Below are 24,411 nucleotides of genomic sequence, written 5' to 3' on the forward strand. Positions count from 1 at the left end.
CTTTTCTTTTCCGTGCACCAAGAGGACTTTGCTGACCTTCGTCTGACATTTTTTTGTTTGGGTTGGTTTTCGTGCTCCACACGTTTCATACAGCGCTTACTCCTCTTTGTACTTCTAACTCACCCCACCTCACCTCTGGACTGTAACTGCGGCTGATAAACAGCCCGATGCACAGGCAGCGCGCATTGAGACCCTCATTGTCATGATTGCAGCTCATTATTTGTGTGTGTTGAGTAATTTGCATGGCTTTTAAGCTTACATGGGCTGCAGTGCAAAAAAATTGCCTGGCCGCTATGGAATTTGGATTTTGCAGCCGCAATTGTTTGCACTACGCCTATCCTTATATCAGACCCATAATGCGATTACAGCACAGTGTCTTCTTTCAAATTTAATTACAGAATCTGATCTGTGTCGGCTGATTATTCATGGGTTTGATTTTCAAAATGATCACTTAAAGGACTAGTAGTAGCTAATTTTCCGTGCTTCATTTGTTGTTTTTTTAACCTTTTATCATTGATTGTTTAGTCCTTTTTCATGTTTTATGTTTTGTTTTTTTGGAGTAGGGATTTCAGCACTATTTCAATTTTATCTGGTCCAAATCATTTTTGTTTACCACGTGACCTGGTGCTCGCTTCCAGTAAAACCTGGTGTATAGGTAATAATGAATCACACTTAAATTGTAGGTAGAGAAAATCCAAGGGCAATACTGCTGGCTGTGACTTCTCAGGAATGGAAATAAGAGAAATATTTCATAGCAGTTTACCCACTCCAGGTTTTACTACAAGCTTTATCAGCCACAGTGTATAGGTAACAGGTTTGTCTTATTAAACTCATAGTAAAACAAGGAATAGATCAAACTGCTGTGTAGAGTCTTATTTCCATCCCTGCTTTTTGAAATCCAGATATGTTCTTCTCTGCTCTGGTATTGTAATAAAGCATAGTATTTTCCAATTGCAGTGCATTAAGCTATTAGGTGCCCTATAATCTACCAATAATGTTGTGTGTGTTTCCTGGTGTGTGCAGTGGCTGTACTGAGTGTTTGCACCTCAGCAATGCTCTGTAACTGCTTGATGTTAAAGCAAACCAATTAAAGACATCAAACATGCTTGCAGTGAAGTGATTCCCATTAAGAGACTGCTCTATAGTGCCTACATTTCTTAGTACTGTACATGGCAAGCAAGGAGGGAACTATGGGCTAGAAAATAAGTAGTGCTTTTTATGTCTTAATTTTCCTGTTAGTAAAATGTGGTACTTGAGTAAGGTGTGTTTTAGTGTCTTAAAGTTGACATAGCAGCCAGATGCAGAATTTGCTGAGAATATTTTTTCTGAAATAGGCAGTGCCAATGTATAGCGTGTGACAGCTACCCCTCCTATAAACAAGTGCACTGTTGAGCTGCCCTCCCCTCTAGAAATGAGAAGAAATACATGCAGGTAATGGTTGACTAATTTGTTAATGTGTGAGTCAATATTAAGGAGCCAGTCTCCACGTGAACATTCACAGGTTGATCTGGTTTCACATGAGAATGTGCAGTTGTGAGCAGTTAGTAAATTGCTGCTGATTGTCTGTGTTGGACTTGCCTAGGGCCTTTTGAGACACAGTTCGACTTACTGTTCATGTGTGAGTCTAGTTGTGTTTAACAGCCTGTGCGCTATCACACTGCCCAGTGGACTTCGGCATGTTCACATCGAGACACTACCCTGGATCAGGTATACTTATTTCAAATGCAATGATATAGATACAAAAATACATTGAAACTGCTTCCTGGTTCTTAATCACTTTCTGTGTTTTAGGTCATTGCAGTTAAAGCACTGGAATGGAATTGACTTGAAGATGAGGAAGCAGTGTAATAGTCTTAACAAAGTGTAAGGGTTAGGCAAACGCCATCAGCAAAAAGACAGGCAGCTTGAAATAGCAATGCCAGTAAGCACATTTATTATTATTATTATTATTATTATTATTATTATTATTATTATTATTATTATTATTATTATTATTTAGCCATATAGCCGACACTTTTATCCAAAGCAACTTACAGAGACTAGGGGGTGAACTGTGCATCACAACTGCTGCTGCAGAGTCACTTACAATAGGACCTCGGTTTTTACGTCTCATCCGAACAAAACAAATAATTTTTTTTTGGCTTCTTTGTGGCAACCCACTGGAGCTCCTTCCTAAGCCCCAGCCTCTAAAGGACTACCCATACTAGGCTATGTAGTTGCATCACTGAAACCAAATTAAACATTTAATTGATTGATTGACCAGCCAATCAATAGATACAGTTTCCTCCATTCTATCCACTCTCACATGGAAATTAACCCTGGGGTCAGTTAATATACACATATAATAACAGAAACTAACTCTGTTTAACATTTATAAAATAAACACATTTACATAGGAATATAAAGGTAATACTGTTATTGGAGGAATTAAGTGGAATAATGTAGACTGTGGTACAAAGTACGTTTTTTACACAAATAAACCACAGAAACAAGCGCTCTATATGTGAGGGATTTTCACTCTGTCCCACAAAGTTTTCTCCAGTTTGATGGGATACTGTAAAGATGATGTGGAGGCAGTCCAGCTTACTTACTGAAAGCAAGGACCTTTACAAACAAAATGTGTCGGTGCATTTAAACGGTTTGACTGCTGTTAAACTGCAAATTACCTGCAGACTATGCTGTAAAACAAGCCGTTTATATCATTGTAGGTGCATTTAATTTCAGTTTCAGTACAGTGCAGTTAAACTGAAGCTGTAGGGTAGTTAAACTACAGTCTAACAACATGTTCAAGACATTTCGCTGGATTTGACAGCAGGTATTTTTCATATGCACAGTTACAGCCAGCGGAAGACACTGTGAGTAAGTGAAGTGGAAATGCCCTTGGGGGTTGTATGGCTTGTGTCTGGGGAGGCACCTTCTTGAGTTTATGAACACACTTCAATCTAAATGTCAGGTTCTGTGTTTCTTAATCTCTTGGTAACTACATGATCTTATCAAGACTGCCAGCTGTATATTTTTACAATTCCATTACTTTATAATGGGCCACCCTGATAACCAGATAATGTGTTTGTAAATAATGTTTGTTTTGTTTAACCGTGTCATTGTCCTTCATGTCAGGCTGGCAAGTTTCCCCACCAACACAGAGCCTTTGAAAGTAACCAGCTCTGCAAATACATTGAACTCATTTCATGGGGAAGAAGAAAAAAAAAAACTTTTTTACTCAACTACAAAAATGTTGTTCATCCATAAGTTAAAAAACTCAATCATGAAGTCTTTAAAATTAAAACAAAGTGTAGGTTTGTCAATGCATTTCAACAACCCCACCTTCGTAAGAGTATGATTTTAGTGGTGTGTGTGTGTGTGTTTTCTTGTTCATGGGCTGGGGAGAGATGGAGGCTCTTGCAGAAGGTCCTGTTCTCTGTTGCTGTGTTAACAGTACCTGTTTATTTGAAGAATGTGGACGTGATTGAATGTGATTGTATTCAGGTTCTTCTATAAGCATGCTATTTAGTGTTTTCATTTTTCCTTGCAGTTATTATTTGCATTGGAAGATCAGTATTGCTTTATTTTTAGACTGTAAAGAAGACGGATACTGCTTGTTTTGGAGAGTATTTGGTTTAATCAAAGTTCAGTTTTGCAGAAATGTGTTGTAGTTGCACAGAACATATTCTGAGTAATTATACTCAACACACACCTTGCAGCACTGCCCTTGCTGTCGGGTAAACTGAACTGATTGTTTGCAATTAGCTTTTTACTGTAAACTATCTCTAGTTTAATCGTGGTTTTAATATGTGTTAATAATATTGTTATTACTTGGTTAAAGATATTTTTGTTAAATAAACATGCTTAGTAGAATCTCTATTTCAACGGCTTCCTGATTTTCTGCCTTTTTGCCTGATTGCTTGCGCCTAACCCTCACATAGTTCTATGTGTCTAGCAGAGGATAAGCCATGCAGGTCCATACTGTAGGGTTCTGAAGGACAGTAATATTTGACCAGCTGAGTAAACAGTTACCACAGATTGGTAGAAGAGGTGCAACTGGAGGCATTATAAAGATGAATCACACAGCCATCGACCCGTCTCTCGTGGTTCAGGGTCAGGTCTCCTGCTCAGTCTTCTGGGCTTGTGATCAGTGTGGCTGATAAGCGATACATCTATGATTTACATTTTGGCGGACAGCAGAGAATATCGCCTGTTTCTACTCCTTGTAGTGACAAGACACTTCAAGGATTCAGAGGAAATGCAGTTATCTGCTTTAGTCTGTGTTTCTCATTCTAATAGCCATTTTAAGAGGAGCTGTTCTATGTGTTTCTCATTCTAAAAGCCATTCTGAAGAGCTGTTTTGTGTGTTTGCCATTCTAAAAGCCATTCTGAAGAGCTGTTCTGTGTGTTTCTCATTCTAAAAGCCATTCCGAAGAGCTGTTATATGTGTTTCTCATTCTAAAAGCCATTTTAAGAAGAGCTGTTCTGTATGTTTCTCATTCTAAAAGCCATTCTGAAGAGCTGTTCTGTATGTTTCTCATTCTAAAAGCCACTCTGAAGAGCTGTTATATGTGTTTCTCATTCTAAAAGCCATTTTAAGAAGAGCTGTTCTGTATGTTTCTCATTCTAAAAGCCATTCTGAAGAGCTGTTCTGTGTGTTTCTCATTCTAAAAGCCACTCTGAAGAGCTGTTATATGTGTTTCTCATTCTAAATGCCATTCTAAGAGGAGCTGTTCTATGTGTGTTTCAGACTGGTGAGATGACGCTGATCTCACAGCAGCAGTTTTTTTTTATTTTGCGGACATACTGTTGTGTAAATGGGCTTCTCAGATAACTGATCCTTCTGCACGACAGCTTCAGTCATGATGGGCAAATGCAAGGAAGGTGCTGCAAAAACCTCAAGAATGGCCAATGTTTCATATGAAACAAAAATGGTGGTCAATTTAAAACCAACTCTGTATATGTGATAAAACTTTAAGATTGCAATTTAACAACAATATTTAAATGAGTTAACATTTCTGGATCATCAAGCTCAGTGGAACTTGAAGGTCACATTCATAACCTGCTGTGGCTGCAGGTACAGTAGAATCTCAATGTTACCAAGCCCACACTTACCAACTGACCAGTCAACCAACTTGTAATCTTAAGCTAACTCTTAATATTAAAGATGCAGAGAACAAACATCGCCCATTCCCCCTGTTACTGTGCGGTTCTACTGTAGTGGCAGGAGCTGAGTGTATCAGAGTACAACAAGGCTTCAAGGAGGGTGGAAGTACTGTTTGTGTCTGTAGAGATACCTGAACTATCTTTAGGAAATGTAAATACATTGGTGAATCAACAAGACCTTTTTTGATCAAGTAGAGTGCACTGTGGCCCAGAACTTTTACAATAAAACAGGGATCTTAAGTCGTCTAAAACATGAAAAAAAAAATGTGTTTCAATCATTGAAAGAACAGAAACGTCAGCTGGACAGCATGTATCGGTTATAAGGTTAGTAATCTATCTATAGTGATTTCAAGTGCTGCTCAGATGAAAGGCTTGGATCGCTGTGTACCTATGTGGTTGCTAGGTGACTGAATGTGAAGAGTTCTGTGATGCACTGGTACCCTTTTTGTTTTTTTTGGGGCCGTTGCTACGGGTACCAGTTACATCCTTTTCTGTTCTCCTGAATCTATTTAAAAAAGCTGTAGGTCAGCGTTCCGGGTGAGTTCAATTGGAACTAGAAATACAGTATAAAAATAATGGGAACCTTCCAAATAGGATTAATTGTATTATAATCCTACTGTTTGCATGATGAGTTCTATGTCATTTGTTGCTCAGCCTATCCATTTGCAATTAAATGTCTTGCTCTCTTTTCTGCCCTGGCAACAAGACACAGTGTATGTCACACTTAATGTGCTGTTTATATCCTTAGCGGAGATATGAATATTACTGATATACCGTACCTTGTTTGCAGCTATTGGAGCTGTTTGACAAGTGCCTCATGAGATATATCATATACTTATATCTCTTACTTACATATCCACCAGTTCAATACAATATTAGTGACTACATTCTCAAAGCTATTCACTCCAAACTGTCATTAGCACATCTAATGAAGTTAACGAACTAGCAAAAAACAAACAGCAACTCAGACATCTAATACTGGGGGTTGCAAGGAGTCTTAAGTGAGATCATTAGAAAAGTTTGCGAACAAGAAGGCTTGTCCCTTGTTAGCACACCATTCTCACCTCCTAGGGAGATCTAATGTTCACAGTGTTTTAGAACTTACTATGTTGCCTGGTAGGCTGGTCCATGAATTTAAAACTCTCTGTGTATTTGATTTCTACCTACTGTTATAACCTTACTTTCACTCAGCTTCCACTTGTTCTTCTGTCTGTGCTGAGTTTGAAGGAGTGTCTTGGTTTAACTTTATCGATACCATTTAAGTTTTTATACATGTTATATTGTAGTTTGGAGTAAATAGCCTTGACAATAAAGCCCATAATGATAATTAAACATGTAAGAAATTTAAAATAAGTAAATGTGAATGATATAAGTATCTCTATAAGCAGCTGCTCAGATTGCCATTCTTACTAGCCAACCCAGCAAAAATGGCTTCTGGAAAGACTCCTGAAAGCTGATCGTTGGGAAGCATAACAGAGTACAGTCTGAAATCTGGCTTTCTATTGCTTTAATAGTATGAGAGTGCACCACGATAGGGACTCATTGGGACGCTCATCTGCAGTACAGTATAGTAAAGTAGGTCAGTATGCTGCTGTGCTGCAGGTTAAAGGTTTATTATTCCTGAACTAAACAAGGGCAGTAGTCATTTGAATGCTTTATTAATAAATGCTTTCTCTCCACGCTATCATGGGGCATCTAAATATAGATGAAGATGAAGTACAGTACGTGGGTGTACACACCTTGGGATATCTGGAAAGACGGTAACAGCCACACTGAATTTGATGTTTATAAATTCGGTTGTAACCCAGCTATCACCCCAAGAGGAAATTAACAGACAAAAAGATATCAAACAAAGACCTGCTTGTGTCCCTTTCACAGGGCATCAAAGACAGTGGAAGAGAAGAGGCCCTGCAGTGATTTCATTTTAATGAGGTGCTGTGTAAAGGGTACGTGTGCGCTGCCTGTGATCTTGCTGACAGGACAGGGACTGCAATGCCACTGCTGGTGGAACTCCTTCCTAATTAAGACTCAGAGAAATCAGATCTATCATGATTCTGGCAAAGAACACAAGCTATGTGTCTCCTGCTAGGACGGCATTGACGTCACCTGCCTTTTATAGGCATTACAGACCATGATGTTCACCTTACTCTGCTTATTTAATATAACACGTCCTACACAGCACCAAATAGATCATTTCTGCAATCAGAGCCTCCAATATAGTTGTTTTTAATATAAATAAATCAAATACTTGTCATAACTAAAACAAATAAAAAACAGTTTCTTTTGCTGTATTGCTTTGGCACCAGAAGTTCCCATCCTCGCAGGATTTTATAGCAACATTTATTTTACTTTTGGAATCTGACTTTTGACCAGTACTGCATGTCACGGTGATCTGCTTGTTACCGTTGCAAACGCTGTTAAGGATGAAGCAGAGTTATGTCATTGTTATTAAGGTGAAAAAAAAGAGGTCAACTGACAAGATTTTGCATTTCTGTGCTTGCTTTGAAAGACCTATTGAATGCCAACTGAGGCAGGTGATGAAGATAATTGTTATAACAGCATACTGCTATTGTATAATAGCATACTGCTTTTGAAACCACAAAAGTAATGACTAAAGCTAAGGTTTACAATTTTAGAAAAGCGAACTGTGAAGGTATGAAACAGAGACTAACAGAAGTAGATTGGAGTAAACACATCCACATAAAAAAGGGTGGCTGTTTTTTAAAAATGTAGTACTAGAGGCGCAAAACAATTACATCCCAAAAGTAGACAAATCTAAATCTAAAACAAAATGGTTTAATAGATCAATTAAAAAAAATATTCAGCGAAAAAAGAGCGTTTAAAAGGGACCAAAAACAAAGTACACAGAAAGAGTACTTGGAACTGCAAACACAAGTCAAAAAGGAAGTTAGAAAGGCCAAGAGAGAGATAGAAATCAACATTGCTAAGGGGGCTAAAACCAATTCCAAAATGTTTTTCCAATACTATAACAGCAAGAGAACATTCAAAGAGCAGGTTAAATGTCTAAGAGATACAAATGGCAAAATCATAGGTGAAGAAAAAAAATACAAATATATTGAATTATTACTTTTCACAGGTTTTTACAAAGGAGGATACGGACAACATGCCCCGCATGTAAACAACTTTAGCATAACAGAGTCAGAAGTGTTAAAGGGACTAGGAGCTCTTAAAATAAATAAATCCCCTGGACCGGATGAGATCCTCCCAATAGTACTCAAAGAAATGAAAGAAGTTATTTACAAACCGCTAACCAAGATCATGCAACAGTCTCTTGAGACAGGGGTTGTACCAACAGACTGGAAAATAGCAAACGTAATACCGATCCACAAAAAGGGAGACAAAACCGAACCAGGTAACTACAGACCAATAAGCGTGACTTCCATTATATGTAAACTTATGGAAACTATAATAAGATCCAAAATGGAAAATTACCTATATGGTAACAATATCCTGGGAGACAGTCAGCATGGTTTTAGGAAAGGGAGATCGTGTCTAACTAACCTGTTTGATTTTTTTGAGGATGAAACATCGACAATGGATAATTGCAAAGCATACAACATGGTTTATTTAGATTTCCAGAAAGCTTTTGACAAAGTCCCGCATAAAAGATTAATTCTCAAACTGAACGCAGTAGGGATTCAAGGAAATGCATGCACATGGATTAGGGAGTGGTTAACATGTAGAAAACAGAAAGTACTGATTAGAGGAGAAACCTCAAAATGGAGCCAGGTAACCAGTGGTGTACCACAGGGATCAGCATTAGGTCCTCTGCTATTCCTAATCTACATTAATGATTTAGATTCTGGTATAGTAAGCAAACTTGTTAAATTTGCAGACAACACAAAATTAGGAGGAGCGGCAAACACTGTTGCAGCAGCAAAGGTCATTCAAAGGTCATTCTAGACAGCATTCAAAACTGGGCAGACACATGGCAAATTACATTTAATAGATAAAAGTGTTAGGTATTGCACGCAGGCAACAAAAATGTGCATTATAAATATCATATGGGAGATACTGAAATTGAAGAAGGAATCTATGAAAAAGACCTAGGAGTTTATGTTGACTCGGAAATGTCTTCATCTAGACAATGTGGGGAAGCTATAAAAAAGGCCAACAAGATGCTCGGATATATTGTGAAAAAGTGTTGAATTTAAACAAGGGAAGTAAAACTTTACAATGCATTAGTAAGACCTCATCTAGAATATTGTGTTCAGTTCTGGTCACCTCGTTACAAAAAGGATACTGCTGCTCTAGAAAGAGTGCAAAGAAGAGCAACCAGAATTATCCTGGGTTTAAAAGGCATGTTGTATGCAGACAGGCTAAAAGAATTGAATCTGTTCAGTCTTGAACAAAGAAGACTACGCGGTGATCTGATTCAAGCATTCAAAATTCTAAAAGGTATTGACAATGTCAACCTAGGGGACTTTTTCGACCTGAAAAAAAGAAACAAGGACCAGGGGTCACAAATGGAGATTAGATAAAGGGGCATTCAGAACAGAAAATAGGAGGCACTTTTTTACACAGAGAATTGTGAGAGTCTGGAGCCAACTCCCCAGTAATGTTGTTGAAGCTGACACCCTGGGATTCTTCAAGAAGCTGCTTGATGAGATTCTGGGATCAATAAGCTAATAACAACCAAACGAGCAAGATGGGACGAATGGCCTCCTCTCATTTGTAAACGTTCTTATGTTCTTATGTTCTTATGTATGCTGTGCTAACAATTGAAAAGCCTAGCAAAGTGGAATAAAGCATAGTGAATGCATAGTGTAAAAATTCTACTCAATAAAATGACCGTGCACATTGTTACACTTTTATAGAAGGGATGTCAGTGCTCTGCTTTTAGTTCCTGATTGATACAGTCCCTGTATATAGACACCACACGTTATAAGCTAAAGAATAAATAAAAAAATATATTGTGCGAATCAGCACTTGTACATGCATTTTTTCATTTTTTGATATATTTGATCAAATTTTAAACATAATTAATTTGTATTATTTTCAGAAGCAGCATTCTTAAACAGTGGGAGTGTTCTGTAATGCTGGGTCATGATTTATGATTTCTTGAGTACCTCCTTAATGCTTCCTCAGACAAGGCAATGCATTTGACACTCCGAAGTTACAGCTCTGGTTACCCAGGCCAGGGAATGCTTCTGCCATCCTGTGAGAATTAACAATGCAATTAGAACTACCTGGCAGCTGTAATTAAGACTAATGGGGCTTTACCAGCTACTGTTGTCCTTTAGTCCAGAAAACAGTCTAAACAGCTGTATGCATTGCACATGGCCAAATATGCACTGCAGTGTTCTGTTACAACTCTCAGAAACAGTACAAACCATTGTTTAAAAAGCCCTTCGTGGTCAGGTCAGGTTGAAATGTTTTGTGCTAATTCATCACTGTATTGTACATACAATGTAAGCGTTGAGATTTAACAGAGTGTGTTGTGTAACAGAACTGTAAATGAATTTCGCTTTATTGACTTTGCAATAAGAAACAATATTTGTTTGAGCAAAATAGATGCCTTTTAGTTTTAGGTCACTCTTAAACTAATCTACAGTAATTGTCACGTTTTACAAATGATATAGGCCTGTATTGGTCTTCTGATTTTTATGTGAACGTAATATCTTAGTACATTGCAGCATGTAAATGTATTGACATTGTGCATGTGCAGTCCAATGTTTCAGGTCCCATACATACTTTACTGAATTGTTTTTTTCAAAATATGTTTTTAAAATATCATCTCAGTGTATCATTAGTAAATCTGCTCTGTCATTTTGCAGGTTTCCTATGCCTTTCCCATAGTTATACTATGCATTTATCATAGATTGCCCATGTTTTTTTAATATACTTTACCATCCCTCTCTGTATGTTACAACACTTACCTGCATGCTTTACCGTGCTTTCACTGTGCTTTATTAAACTTTACTATGCTTGTACTGTGTGACACTTTTATAAGGTTATTCTAAAATCAGCGTGCCATGGAGCTTGTCAATAGGATGTAGGACAGCCTCAGACAGCCAGGTCAGCACTGATCTGGAGTGCAATGGAGCTTGTCAATAGGATGTAGGACAGCCTCAGACAGCCAGGTCAGCACTGATCTGGAGTGACAAGTGTGCAAGGTGCGGGAATGGTTCTGGAAGGATAAGTGACCACTCAATGAATGTGGGGTGGAGGTCCTCTTTTGAGACGTATCCTTGTGCAACATGAGTGATGTGTACAGCCTTGGACACTGAGAGCTGCTATCACAGTGTGGCCGACCTGCTGCCTCACCCACAGTGAACTGCACCAGGAAGAGGCTATTTGTATTTTTACTGAATACACGTATCAGTGATGCCCTTTGAATTTGAATTTGAATTTGAATTTTGTGAGGTAGGTCATAACTCCCCCTTGTTACTGAAGTAGCCTTAGTTCATTATCATGTAAATGTTTCCAACACACAGATGTGAGATCAGAATGCAGTCTCGCGTATTCCTCTTTTTCAATTAGTAGTGTGATTACTAATGAAAAATCGTTCAGACGATGATACTGGATGCTGTTGTATATTTCAGAACTATTTTTTTCAATAAACAAGCCCACTGACTTACCTGACCTTGAGTGCTGCAAGGACCAATTAGAGCTCACTTTGATCCCCTCAAGTGCGTCAATGATAACATATTTCTGGTAACCATTGACTCAGTGCAGTGAAAGGTCACACAAGAAACCTGCAGTTCAGCAAGCAGTGTGTATTTCGAGAAGAACAGCGTGTGCTTTTTGTACTTTCCGCACAAATGGAAATGTCCTCAAGACATTTTTTTCTATCGTCAAAGTCTGACAGATTCTATTGGCACAGAGTTCTGCTTGTGTAACCTGGATACAGGAGCTCCTGGGAGTGATGTCTGCATCTGTGAAACCCTGCTGTGGGATGTTACAGTAGCATTTTAGATGGTCCATGACAGTGGGTTTCACATATTTATTGTAGTTCTAACAGATCATTATTGGATTTCTAATAGATTGTTATTGGAATTCTAATAGATTGTTATTGGAATTCTAATATTATTTATTTCTTAGCAGACGCCCTTATCCAGGGCGACTTACAATTGTTACAAGATATCACAATATACATTATTTCACATTATACAGATATCACATTATTTTTACATACAATTACCCATTTTTACAGTTGGGTTTTTACTGGAGCAATCTAGGTAAAGTACCTTGCTCAAGGGTACAACAGCAGTGTCCCTGTGACAGACTGGCTCGCAGTGGTGACGTCACGGACCAGGAAGTAACTGAAACCAAACAGTGGATGGGCGGTTGAAGCTGAGTGTAATGGCACTCAGCGTCTTTATTAATAAACAAAAGATTTAAACAAAACACAAAACAAAAAGGCACAAGGGCCAAACGAATAAACAAACAAACAAGTAAGTGTCGTGCTGGCTAATCCAGCACGCTTTAGCAATTGTTAATTTTCTTATTCTCCTTGCGCTCTTTCTCTCTCCGCTCTCCCGTACTCTCCTCAACTCGAACACTCCACACCCCGAGTGCATAGTGCTGCTGGTTTATATACTCTGGCCGAGGGATTTAACTAGTTGGTAATTATCTTATTATCCCCCGGCCAGAGTCTGCACGCGTTTGGTAAGGATGCATGACTGTCAGCTAGTTAAATAATCAGTAGCTGATCAGCCATGCATCCTCACGAGGTTTTTAAATATAACAATAAAAGACGCGGCGCTTTTACCCGCGCCGCAAACAAAAATACAAATAATAATAAATAGGGGCGGGACACTCCGCCACACATGCCCCCCCTTGTGCGCAGCACACATGGCCTTTTCGGCCACCTCCCCCCTTAGTCCCCAAAGTCCCGGTCAGCAGTCCCGGCGCAGGAACAGGGGCAGCAACGGGCCAAAGGTGGCGGCCACGGTGGGATGTCCTCCTCCCACCCAAACAGCCGTAGTGTTCCAATGGCCCGCGCACCGGCCAGCTCCTCTGGCCAAAAAATTTTTTGGGGGTGGTCTCCAGACCTGCCCCCCCTTCTTCATGGCCGACAGCTCCCCTCCGTGGGGCTCTGGCCACCCTTTCTCCTGCAGCGAAATTGCTGCGGGGGAAGCTGGTCTCCTGACCTCCCCCCCCTTCTTCATGGCTGACAGCTGCCCTTCACGGGGCTCCAGCCACAGTATTTCCTGCCGCGAAAGTGCGGCTGGGGGAGCTGGTCTCCTGACCTCCCCCCCCTTTTCCATGGCTGGCAGCTCCCCTTCGTGGGGCTCTGACCACATGATCTCCGGCCGCGAAAGTGCGGCTGGGGGAGCTGGTCTCCTGACCTCCCCCCCTTTCTTCATGGCCGGCAGCTCCCCTCCGTGGGGCTCCGACCACAGTGTAGTGACCCCAGGCGAAGCAGGATCCCTGGCGACCCCAGGCGAAGCAGGATCCCTGGCGACCCCAGGCGAAGCAGGATCCCTGGCGACCCCAGGCGAAGCAGGATCCCTGGCGACCCCAGGCGAAGCAGGATCCCTGGCGACCCCAGGCGATGTGGAACAGGCAGCCCCAGGCGATGCGAGGCAGGCATCCCTGGGTGGTGCGAGGCAGGGCAGGAGCAGTCCTTCCCATGACGGTGGATGTGGAACCAGCAGGTATTCACCCTCTGCTGGTGGAGGTGGGAGGGGAAAGCAGTCCTCCCACAGCGGCTGAGACGGAACCAGCAGGTATTCACCCTCTGCTGGTGGAGCTGGGAGTGGCAAGCAGTCCTCCCACGGCGGCTGAGGCGGAACCAGCAGGTATTCATCCTCTGCTGGTGGAGGTGGGAGGGGCAAGCAGTCCTCCCACGACGGTTGAGGCAGAACCAGCAGGCATTCATCCTCTGCTGGTGGAGGTGGGAGGGGCAAGCAGTCCTCCCACGACGGTGGAGGCGGAACCAGCAGGCATTCACCCTCTGCTGGTGGAGGTGGGAGGGGCAAGCAGTCCTCCCACGACGGTGGATGTGGAACCAGCAGGCATTCACCCTCTGCTGGTGGAGGTGGCGGAGGCAGAGGCAGCTCTTGCTGCTCTGCTCCTGGTGATGGTGGAGACAGAAGCAGCTCCTGCTGCCCTGCTCCTGGTGGTGGTGGAGACAGAGGCAGCTCCTGCTGCTCTGCTCCTGGTGGTGGTGGAGGCAGAGGCGATGGGGCGGATGCTGGCCACTCAGAGGGAGGCTGTGGCGGTGCTGGCTCCCTCTGCTGTGGCGGCTGGGCTGGTGTGTGCCGTGCTCCCTTCAGCAGCATAAATAGAGGCTGCTGGGGAACACCAGCATCCTGCCCTTCTCCCCCCCAGAAAAATTCAGGGGGTTGAGCCTGTAACTCCTCCCCTTCTGGCTCTTGGGACTGCAGCTTGGGTCCTAAGGCTGTGGAAGCGCAGACTTCCACCTCTTGGGCTATGGACGCACCGACTCCCCCCTCTTTGGGCTGTGGACGCACCGACTCCTCCCTCTTGGGCTGTGGACGCACCGACTCCTCCCTCTTGGGCTGTGGACGCACCGACTCCCCCCTCTTGGGCGTAGGACGTTCGGGCTCCTCCCACTCGGGCGTAGGACGTTCGGGCTCCTCCCACTCGGGCGTAGGACGTTCGGGCTCCTCCCACTCGGGCGTAGGACGTTCGGGCTCCTCCCCAGGCTGTGGAGGCGAAACCAGCAGGCATTCTCCCTCTGCTGGTGGAGACAGTAGCGATGGCTCCTCTCCCTCTGATGCTGGAGACGGTAGCGATAGCTCCTCTCCCTCTGATGCTGGAGATGGCAGCGATGGCTCCTCTCCCTCTGATGCTGGAGACGGTAGCGATGGCTCCTCTCCCTCTGATGCTGGAGACGGTAGCGATGGCTCCTCTCCCTCTGATGCTGGAGACGGCAGCGATGGCTCCTCTCCCTCTGGCGCTGGAGACGGCAGCGATGGCTCCTCTCCCTCTGGCGCTGGAGACGGCAGCGATGGCTCCTCTCCCTCTGGCGCTGGAGACGGCAGCGATGGCTCCTCTCCCTCTGGCGCTGGAGACGGCAGCGATGGCTCCTCTCCCTCTGGCGCTGGAGACGGCAGCGATGGCTCCTCTCCCTCTGATGCTGGAGATGGCAGCAGCAGGGTCTCTCCCATATCCGCAGCCAGGTAGTTGAACACCATGGCTGCGATGTCTGGGAGGGAAGCTGGGTGGTGTTGCTGTTCCCAGGCCTCCCAGCGCTCCCCATCTCTTGCCCACAGGAGGTTGATCACTGCAGGGAGGGCTTCCTCATAATCCCTCCCCGGCTCCACCAGCCAGTCCCAGACTCCCTCAGAGGAGAGTGCATTCGTCCTCTTTGGAGGATGCAGGTCCTCCCTCACTGGACGCTCTGGCTCCTCTTTCTCCTGCCATGGAGGGGGTTGGTCTGGTGCCACGTGCCCAACCTCACCAACCGCGAAGCACCACTCCTCACCCTTCAGGCAGGTGAGGCAGATATCCAGTGTGGCAAGGTAAGGCTGATGTTGCTGCGCCTCCTGCTGCTGTTGTTGCTGCTGCTGCTGCTTTCTCCTCCGGCTACTTTTCCCCATTTTTAATTTGAAAAAAAAACGAACAAACAAAAAAAAACGCACTTTTCAATCCTGGTCCGGCTGTTGGAGGCGTTGTTTGTCCCACGCAGGACACCATATGTGACAGACTGGCTCGCAGTGGTGACGTCACGGACCAGGAAGTAACTGAAACCAAACAGTGGATGGGCGGTTGAAGCTGAGTGTAATGGCACTCAGCGTCTTTATTAATAAACAAAAGATTTAAACAAAACACAAAACAAAAAGGCACAAGGGCCAAACGAATAAACAAACAAACAAGTAAGTGTCGTGCTGGCTAATCCAGCACGCTTTAGCAATTGTTAATTTTCTTATTCTCCTTGCGCTCTTTCTCTCTCCGCTCTCCCGTACTCTCCTCAACTCGAACACTCCACACCCCGAGTGCATAGTGCTGCTGGTTTATATACTCTGGCCGAGGGATTTAACTAGTTGGTAATTATCTTATTATCCCCCGGCCAGAGTCTGCACGCGTTTGGTAAGGATGCATGACTGTCAGCTAGTTAAATAATCAGTAGCTGATCAGCCATGCATCCTCACGAGGTTTTTAAATATAACAATAAAAGACGCGGCGCTTTTACCCGCGCCGCAAACAAAAATACAAATAATAATAAATAGGGGCGGGACACTCCGCCACAGTCCCCCACTGGGGATTGAACCCACAACCCTCCGGTCAAGAGTCCAGAGCCCTAACCCAGAGCCCAATAGACTGTTATTGGAATTCTAACAGATTGTTTTGGAATTCTAATAAATTGTTTTGTTTTCTAAGAAAGTTAATGCACCTATTTGCGTGAATGAAACACAAACAAAAAGAATAAAACAACTGTGCTTATTTTTGTCAAAATAAAACATGCTACTGGTCAGCAAGTGCGTCCGTAACAATATGAGCAACAAAAGGCTTATGACAAATGACATGTGTGACAGAGACAGAATGCTTCTTGGTGATAAATCTCCCTACCGACCTGTGAGGGCTCTGTGTAAAGGGAACAGAGTGCTCTAGACTGGATGACCAGACAAGTCATTCCCAGGGTTAGACGGAAATCGGCCATCTACAAAGGGGGCGGAGTTACGGTACACTAAATCATTGACTCGGAAAGGAAGCGATGTGGCAGCCGCAGACTGGAGGAGCGGTTGCAATCGTTAACCAAGGGGGTGTGATTGACGGTATATAAGGGGACGTAGCGAGGTGATCTGTTCCTTTGCTATGGTTAACGCTAAACCGGAAGGAGACCCGTATTGTAATCGTGAGTGTTGTGTTTGTTTTGTCGTGTCTAAAAACTGTTTGTTTTGTTATTAGACGGCTAACACGATCTGGAGCTGTCGCTAAAGACCAGCACCAAACCCGGACAACATTGCACTTGTGTCACGATTAACTGTATTTGAGCACTATAGCACTGACTGTGGACTTGTGATCGTGTTTGTGTTACGTGTGAGTGTTTAAATATCGGGACTATTATCATTGTCTTGAGCACTGCATCACCCCTACACCTGCGCACTGCAACCACTTTGTTAATTATTCATTGATCCATTCATTTACTCTTCATATTTTTGTTTATTGAAATGTATTCTACATTACCATTAACTACATTGTATGTTATTCTTACATCACAATGGGAAAATCTATCTTTTGAACATATAATTACAACCCCACACTCAGTCAATGTGGTCGGCTTGGAGTTTGACTTTTACTTTAAAAGCTCCACTATTAACAGTTTATGATCTAAAAGATAAGTTTAGCTATATGAATGATGAATTTATTGTTTTTCAGAAATTTGTTGGCTTGAATACATTCAGCTTGAATAATGTGAAATCTCCAGTGCAAATATTTCCACTCCATTGTGCAGATTTCAAACAAGTGTAATAAATGAATAAAGCAAAAGATTGCTGGGAGTTTAAAAGAAGCATGCTAGTGGATGCTGGATTACTTTGAGCACCTGCATCTCAGACTGCAGCTGTGACCATAAAATCAACAGCCACGCATTTAAGAAATGGCAAAAGTCCCAGCAACATCTGATCTGTCTGTGTGTGGTCGGAAGCTACTGGTGACTGAGAAAGCTGTCAGCTGCATTAGGATTATGATATCTGAAAGGTATCGATCAATACACACAAAAACCACTGAATGCACAAACACTGAGTGAACCGTAAACATCAATTCATAGTGGAGCAGCCGAGGACACATGCAGCTGGTTGCTTCTCCAATGTTTTTTTAATAGACATTTGAATTGAATTGTTCTATTTTCACAAACTGGCTTTTTATTTTAGTTTTTCTCATTTTACAATTAAACAGTATTTGTTTTCATATAGGGTTAGGGCTGGGCCATTGTAACTCTCCACTATTATCTTATCATACTGTATATAGTCACATCCAGTACTGCCCCAAGGCAGTGTAAAATGTGAATATTGAGCCATACAGACTGACCAGACTGCACCCAGCTACCTCTAGACCCTCATCTCTTCCTACACCCCCACCAACCTCTCCGCTCCGCCTGCACTAGAAGACTGGCTGTACCTCCTCTACGCTCCCCTGCCTACAGAGCCCGCTCCTTCTCCACCCTCGCCCCGCAGTGGTGGAACGACCTTCCTATGGATGTCAGGACTGCCCAGTCCCTGACCACTTTCCGGCGCCTCCTCAAGACACACCTCTTCAAACAACACCTGTAAAACTCAACTCTTTCCTTCTGGAAAATATAACTCTGTCTTTGCACTTTAACTTGCACTTATCTGCTCCCTATTTTACTGTATTTAATCCTGCACTTAACCCAATCTGTAGTACTTTGTATTTCACTTGCACTTGTATCTAACCCTGATGTAACTATCAACTCTTGAATTGCCCCGATATCAAATCGTACTGTGTTTTGTATTTGGTCTTATTAGGACTGAAGTCACTGTATTTTGTATCTTGCTCTTAATTGTACTGTAATTCTTGATATGTATTTTATTTTGTATACCACTGTAAGTCGCCCTGGGTAAGAGCGTCCGCTAAGAAATAAATAAGAAGAAGAAGAAGAAGAAGAAGATGATTAAATCTTATTCTAGCAGCCTTGTTTTTAATTACGACCTTGAGTGAGCCTGGAAGTCATTCAATTGACATACTTGAGAGAATTGGCTGCATTCAGTGTTCTCTTCTGTTGGTTTGCATGCAATGTAACCTTTACTGTGTCAAATATTATAATACAGCAGTTTATAGAGGTTTCAGGGTAAAAAAACAAACAAAAAAAAGCAAATCTAAGAGTAGCTTAATAAAAATGTGCACTGTAACCTTTTATCAGAGAGCATCACTGGAGCCCTGTAACCTTTTATCAGAGAGCATCACTGGAGCCCTGTAACCTTTTATCAGAGAGCATCACTGGAACCCTGTAACCTTTTATCAGAGAGCATCACTGGAGCCCTGTAACCTTTTATCAGAGAGCATCACTGGAGCCCTGTAACCTTTTATCAGAGAGCATCAATGGAGCCCTGTAACCTTTTATCAGAGAGCATCACTAGAGCCCTGTAACCTTTTATCAGAGAGCATCTCTGGAGCCCTGTAACCTTTTATCAGAGAGCATCACTGGAGCCCTGTAACCTTTTATCAGAGAGCATCACTGGAACCCTGTAACCTTTTATCAGAGAGCATCACTGGAGCCCTGTAACCTTTTATCAGAGAGCATCACTGGAGCCCTGTAACCTTTTATCAGAGAGCATCACTGGAACCCTGTAACCTTTTATCAGAGAGCATCACTGGAGCCCTGTAACCTTTTATCAGAGAGCATCACTGGAGCCCTGTAACCTTTTATCAGAGAGCATCAATGGAGCCCTGTAACCTTTTATCAGAGAGCATCACTAGAGCCCTGTAACCTTTTATCAGAGAGCATCTCTGGAGCCCTGTAACCTTTTATCAGAGAGCATCACTGGAGCCCTGTAACCTTTTATCAGAGAGCATCACTGGAACCCTGTAACCTTTTATCAGAGAGCATCACTGGAACCCTGTAACCTTTTATCAGAGAGCATCACTGGAGCCCTGTAACCTTTTATCAGAGAGCATCACTGGAGCCCTGTAACCTTTTATCAGAGAGCATCAATGGAGCCCTGTAACCTTTTATCAGAGAGCATCACTAGAGCCCTGTAACCTTTTATCAGAGAGCATCACTGGAGCCCTGTAACCTTTTATCAGAGAGCATCACTGGAGCCTTGTAACCTTTTATCAGAGAGCATCACTGGAGCCCTGTAACCTTTTATCAGAGAGCATCACTAGAGCCCTGTAACCTTTTATCAGAGAGCATCACTGGAGCCCTGTAACCTTTTATCAGAGAGCATCACTGGAGCCCTGTAACCTTTTATCAGAGAGCATCACTGGAACCCTGTAACCTTTTATCAGAGAGCATCACTGGAACCCTGTAACCTTTTATCAGAGAGCATCACTGGAGCCCTGTAACCTTTTATCAGAGAGCATCACTGGAACCCTGTAACCTTTTATCAGAGAGCATCACTGGAGCCCTGTAACCTTTTATCAGAGAGCATCACTGGAGCCCTGTAACCTTTTACCAGAGAGCATCACTGGAGCCCTGTAACCTTTTATCAGAGAGCATCACTGGAGCCCTGTAACCTTTTATCAGCATCAGCAACCTTTTATTATCCTTGAGTTTGAAAAGCAGGACCAGAGTGCAAATCTAAAATACAAATCAAAAGCATTTTATTGTTGGAGATGCATTGAAGGAAGGATGACAAGTCACTGGAGAATTGCTTTGTTGTTCTGTTGTTCAACACATTTTTTTTATCTAATGTTTGCATCATGTTCACAGCATACAAGATTTAAAATCTATATATATATATATATATATATATATATATATATATATCTATATATATATATATATATATATATATATATATATATACACTGTATATATAAGTGGGGGTTTGGTTGCTTTGATTTGCATTGTCTTGTTTGAAGAAATGTATTTATTTTGCTTGAATTTCACAGGAAGATTAAATACAGTAGTTTACAGTACTCCTGTTATCAATGAAACAGATTTTGGGGAAAAAAGATCAGTACAGTACTCCTGTTATCAATGAAACAGATTTTGGGAAAAAGGACTTTGATAATATGTCCGTTAGAGAAATGTTTTTACTTTGTTCAGGGCTTCAATCCCTGCAAATTCCAGTAAAGCATATTCGGGCTGGCCAAAAAAACAAAGAGAAAAAACAATATAATAAGTTGCAGTTTTTGTTTGTAACGTGGAGACTGACATAGTCCAGGCTGTCGAAGATGACAGTCCAGTGTACCGCAGAGTGCAGCAGTTTTTATATTCCCTGGATGAAAAGGGGATCCCCTTATTAGCTGTGTAAGAAAGCTGCTACAGTATATGGATAGGGTTGCGGTTAACTGTTTATATTGAATCCAACCTGAATTCATTCTAGGATCAAACACATGGCTTTCTCCCCTGGCCAATACAGAGCTTGCGCTTCATCTAACAGCACCAGGCAGACCACATGTGTTGATGATTAAGCACATACACTGTACCACTGTGTTCTGTGTCAAGTATAATGGACAATTCAATTGCAAAACCATTGTTTTGTATTTAATATGCAGCAGGAGGTTAGTTAGAGTACTCAAAATAAAATCTTTATTCACTTTGATAAATACTTATTACTCAAATAAATGATTCTTTAATACATTGGCTAGCAGCGATTTCTTTGGAAAGCAATTGGAATAATGTGTTTGCTAAAACCAAGAAACCCTTAAAGGGCAGATTATTTGTGTTGGGTGGTGTGACATTCAGAATGCCATTCACTTCATTTCACTACTTGGTAGCTGCGCCAGTGGACACACATGAGCAGAGCGGTATCGCACCATACCAACCTATCGCTTCCCATGTCAAGATAGAACACAGCCAGTCCCTGAGTGGCTCATCCAGTTAAAGCGCTGCCACTGGGAGTGCAGGATGAGTCACACAGCTTGGACGGCGCCAGTTCACATCCAGGACATGCAAAGAGGCCGAAATTTGCTGGGGACTTTGACACCCCCGGGGTGGGAGATGGGAAACTAGCAGGGATTGCTTCTCCTAATCGCGCAACAGCGAACCCTACTGGCCACCTCTGCTCTGGATTGCTTGGTGTAAAAGCGATTGTGGCTTTAGATTGGAGGACGCTCACACGTCCTCAGAACGTCTGTGCTCACGGCACACGCTTCAGACGGACAGGTGTGTCCGTCTTCGCCCTCCCGAGTCAGCGCAGGGGTGGTAGTGGTGAGCTGAGCCTAAAGATAATTGGCAATTCCAAATTGGGAGAAAATAATAAAAAATAATTGGCAACGACTACATATTAGAATAAATTTTTTTTTTTAAAAAACATTCTCTATGGTTAGAGAGAATTTTCCAAAAGGTCAAAAGGCTGATCTAAGGTTTAAATGAATAGCAAGCCTTTAAATACATTACATGAAGGAGTCCCAGTATTTATGCTTTTCATTTCATTCCCATCCACATCATGCTATGATTTTATCAGCGTAACAGCAATGCAGTCTAGTCTCCGATGACAGGATTCATAGCGGTGGTGTAGCGGTGCGCTCTGACCTCTTTGTGACATTCCTGGATCCCCTGCTAAGGAAATTAAACAGATGTTCAGTGACGCATGTCAGTAAAGACATCAGTCTTCACAGTACAGAATGTCAGTAAAGACGTCTGCGTCAGTCTTCACAGTACAGAATGTCAGTAAAGACATCTGCGTCAGTCTTCACAGTACAGAATGTCAGTAAAGACGATTGCATCAGTCTTCACAGTACAGAATGTGTGTCAGCCTGCTGGCCACGGTGCCTCACATGTACAGGGCAAGAAGTGCAGAATAATGGGAACTTTCTTGACTGAAATAAGGCTAAATATTACAGTGTAGGGAGTGAAGCGTGTAGAAACACAAATCTCTTTGCTTCACATCCCTTTCACTGGATTGAATGCCTTTTGAATGTGTCTAATGGGCTACACTATAGCCAACTATAGTAAGTGGTACAAATGAACAGGAAAAAAAACCCTGAAAGGATTTGAGCAGTGGTGAGTCTGCAGTAGTACATCCAGCAATGTTGATGGAGGTGTCTGGAGTGACGGTAAATGATCAAGATATTCAATGTTACACTTCTTATTCTGACCAGTCTGGATCTTGGTATGGACACTGAGCTCTTATGTGTTTTTGTTCTTGTTTACAGGTTTCAGCAACAGAAGTACATTTTGGACCCATGAAACTGACACAAGAACCTGTTCAGGTAAGCAAAGGCTCTTCTGTGTGCATTTGGTAGTGTAGGTGCTACATGAGATGTGGCACGCCTTCTTTTTCAGAACATCTCCTCCCAGCCAGTATGTTTGTAGCAGAATGTTTTTGTCTATTTCAAGGTTATGGAAATTAGAAATGTTACCTTGAATATCAAAGATGCAATGTTTGTTTTTGTAAATGTTTGCTGCAGTATAATGTAGTGAAATAGCAACATATTATACAGCATACTGAAAGCACAGGCAAGCATGTGAAGAGCCAGATATCCCCCAGAATGATAAAGCCTGGTAAAATCCCTGGTATAAACATTGTACAGGCATGGGGATGTGCAAAATGAGCACGGAGTTGAACAGCAACTGTTTCGCATATCACATTCAAACCCCTCCCTAACTCTGTTAAGATCATCTTTGTTTGTTTATTTTGGTTGCTAGCCAGTATCTCGTAATCTTGTTTGTATAACATGGACTCACAAGATCACCTGCCCACTTGGCTACTAAATATTCCTCATGTTAAGTGACATTCTGGCAAGATGATGTTGAAACTTAAACACAGGATTAACTTGAAAGTTTCCCATCAGTAATATATATTGTACTGTATCTCTGAAGTCATGCTTCGGCCATGTTTCTCCCACAGTTGAGACAGAAATATGTATACTGAATGTTTCAGCAACACCTAAGTCAGTAGTTTTCTGAGCATTATGTACTTTCTGTAATCAACAATTTGTAACTTCACACATTCTGAATTCCATCTGTAGAATGGGTTTTTCATTATTTACTGATGAGCAGATTTACATACAAATAAATGTTACCACACTTATTTCACACTACCCCATGCAGTATTTTTATAATCTCTGGTGAGAATTTTTTTTTTCCAGAGTTCAACTATGTGAGGTAGGGTTGGAATTGCTTTCAGTTTGACTCTCGCTGGGGTCGCGCTCTGTTGCTGATGTTAAAGAGCACGTGTTTCCCGTAGTAACCGTGCAGTTATTACGGGAAATAGCAACTGGATGAGCCCATTGAAAAAATTAAAAGTTATTATTAAAAAACATCGTCCCCTGCACAGAGCGATCTTTAGCAGAAATATTTACTGTATTCGGAACAGCTGGTGTGTATTTTGAAGACATTTTAAAGAAATTATGCAGCTCAATGCAATATGTTCAATCACTTACTGGAAGCAAACTAAACCGGCTGCCATGTTCCTAAATGTGACAGGTAGTGCATCAGTAAAGCAAACGTTTGCTATATCTTTTTTAAGTGCTAATAAAATCTATATTTACATTATTCTTTCAGATATCAGAATTTTCACAGGGAACTGCATATTACACGACAATGGGCAAATTCCACGTACAACGTGAAATCTGTGTTAGCCGTGAAAACAACAAAAATTCAGCCTTATTAATAATTAATTTGTTTACTCTGTTACAAAAAAAGAAAAAATTCTTAGAATTAATTTGTACTCAGAAGAAGTGCATTCTCCTACA

At 42.1% G+C, this 24,411-nt stretch overlaps 1 protein-coding gene across 3 annotated transcripts in view; it reads left to right on the top strand.

The window, feature by feature from the left end:
- Positions 1 to 24,411, top strand: part of LOC117973415 (high affinity cAMP-specific and IBMX-insensitive 3',5'-cyclic phosphodiesterase 8B-like) — a 75,141-nt gene that overhangs the window by 11,960 nt on the left and 38,770 nt on the right. For all 3 annotated transcript variants that reach the window (XM_058993763.1, XM_058993725.1, XM_058993691.1), the window contains one exon: positions 22,870 to 22,926. In XM_058993763.1, the coding sequence (XP_058849746.1) occupies positions 22,870 to 22,926 (57 nt within the window). The remainder of the gene's footprint in view (positions 1 to 22,869; positions 22,927 to 24,411) is intronic.

This window comes from Acipenser ruthenus, chromosome 1, assembly GCF_902713425.1.
Source record: "Acipenser ruthenus chromosome 1, fAciRut3.2 maternal haplotype, whole genome shotgun sequence".
In the NCBI taxonomy this organism is placed as follows: domain Eukaryota; kingdom Metazoa; phylum Chordata; class Actinopteri; order Acipenseriformes; family Acipenseridae; genus Acipenser; species Acipenser ruthenus.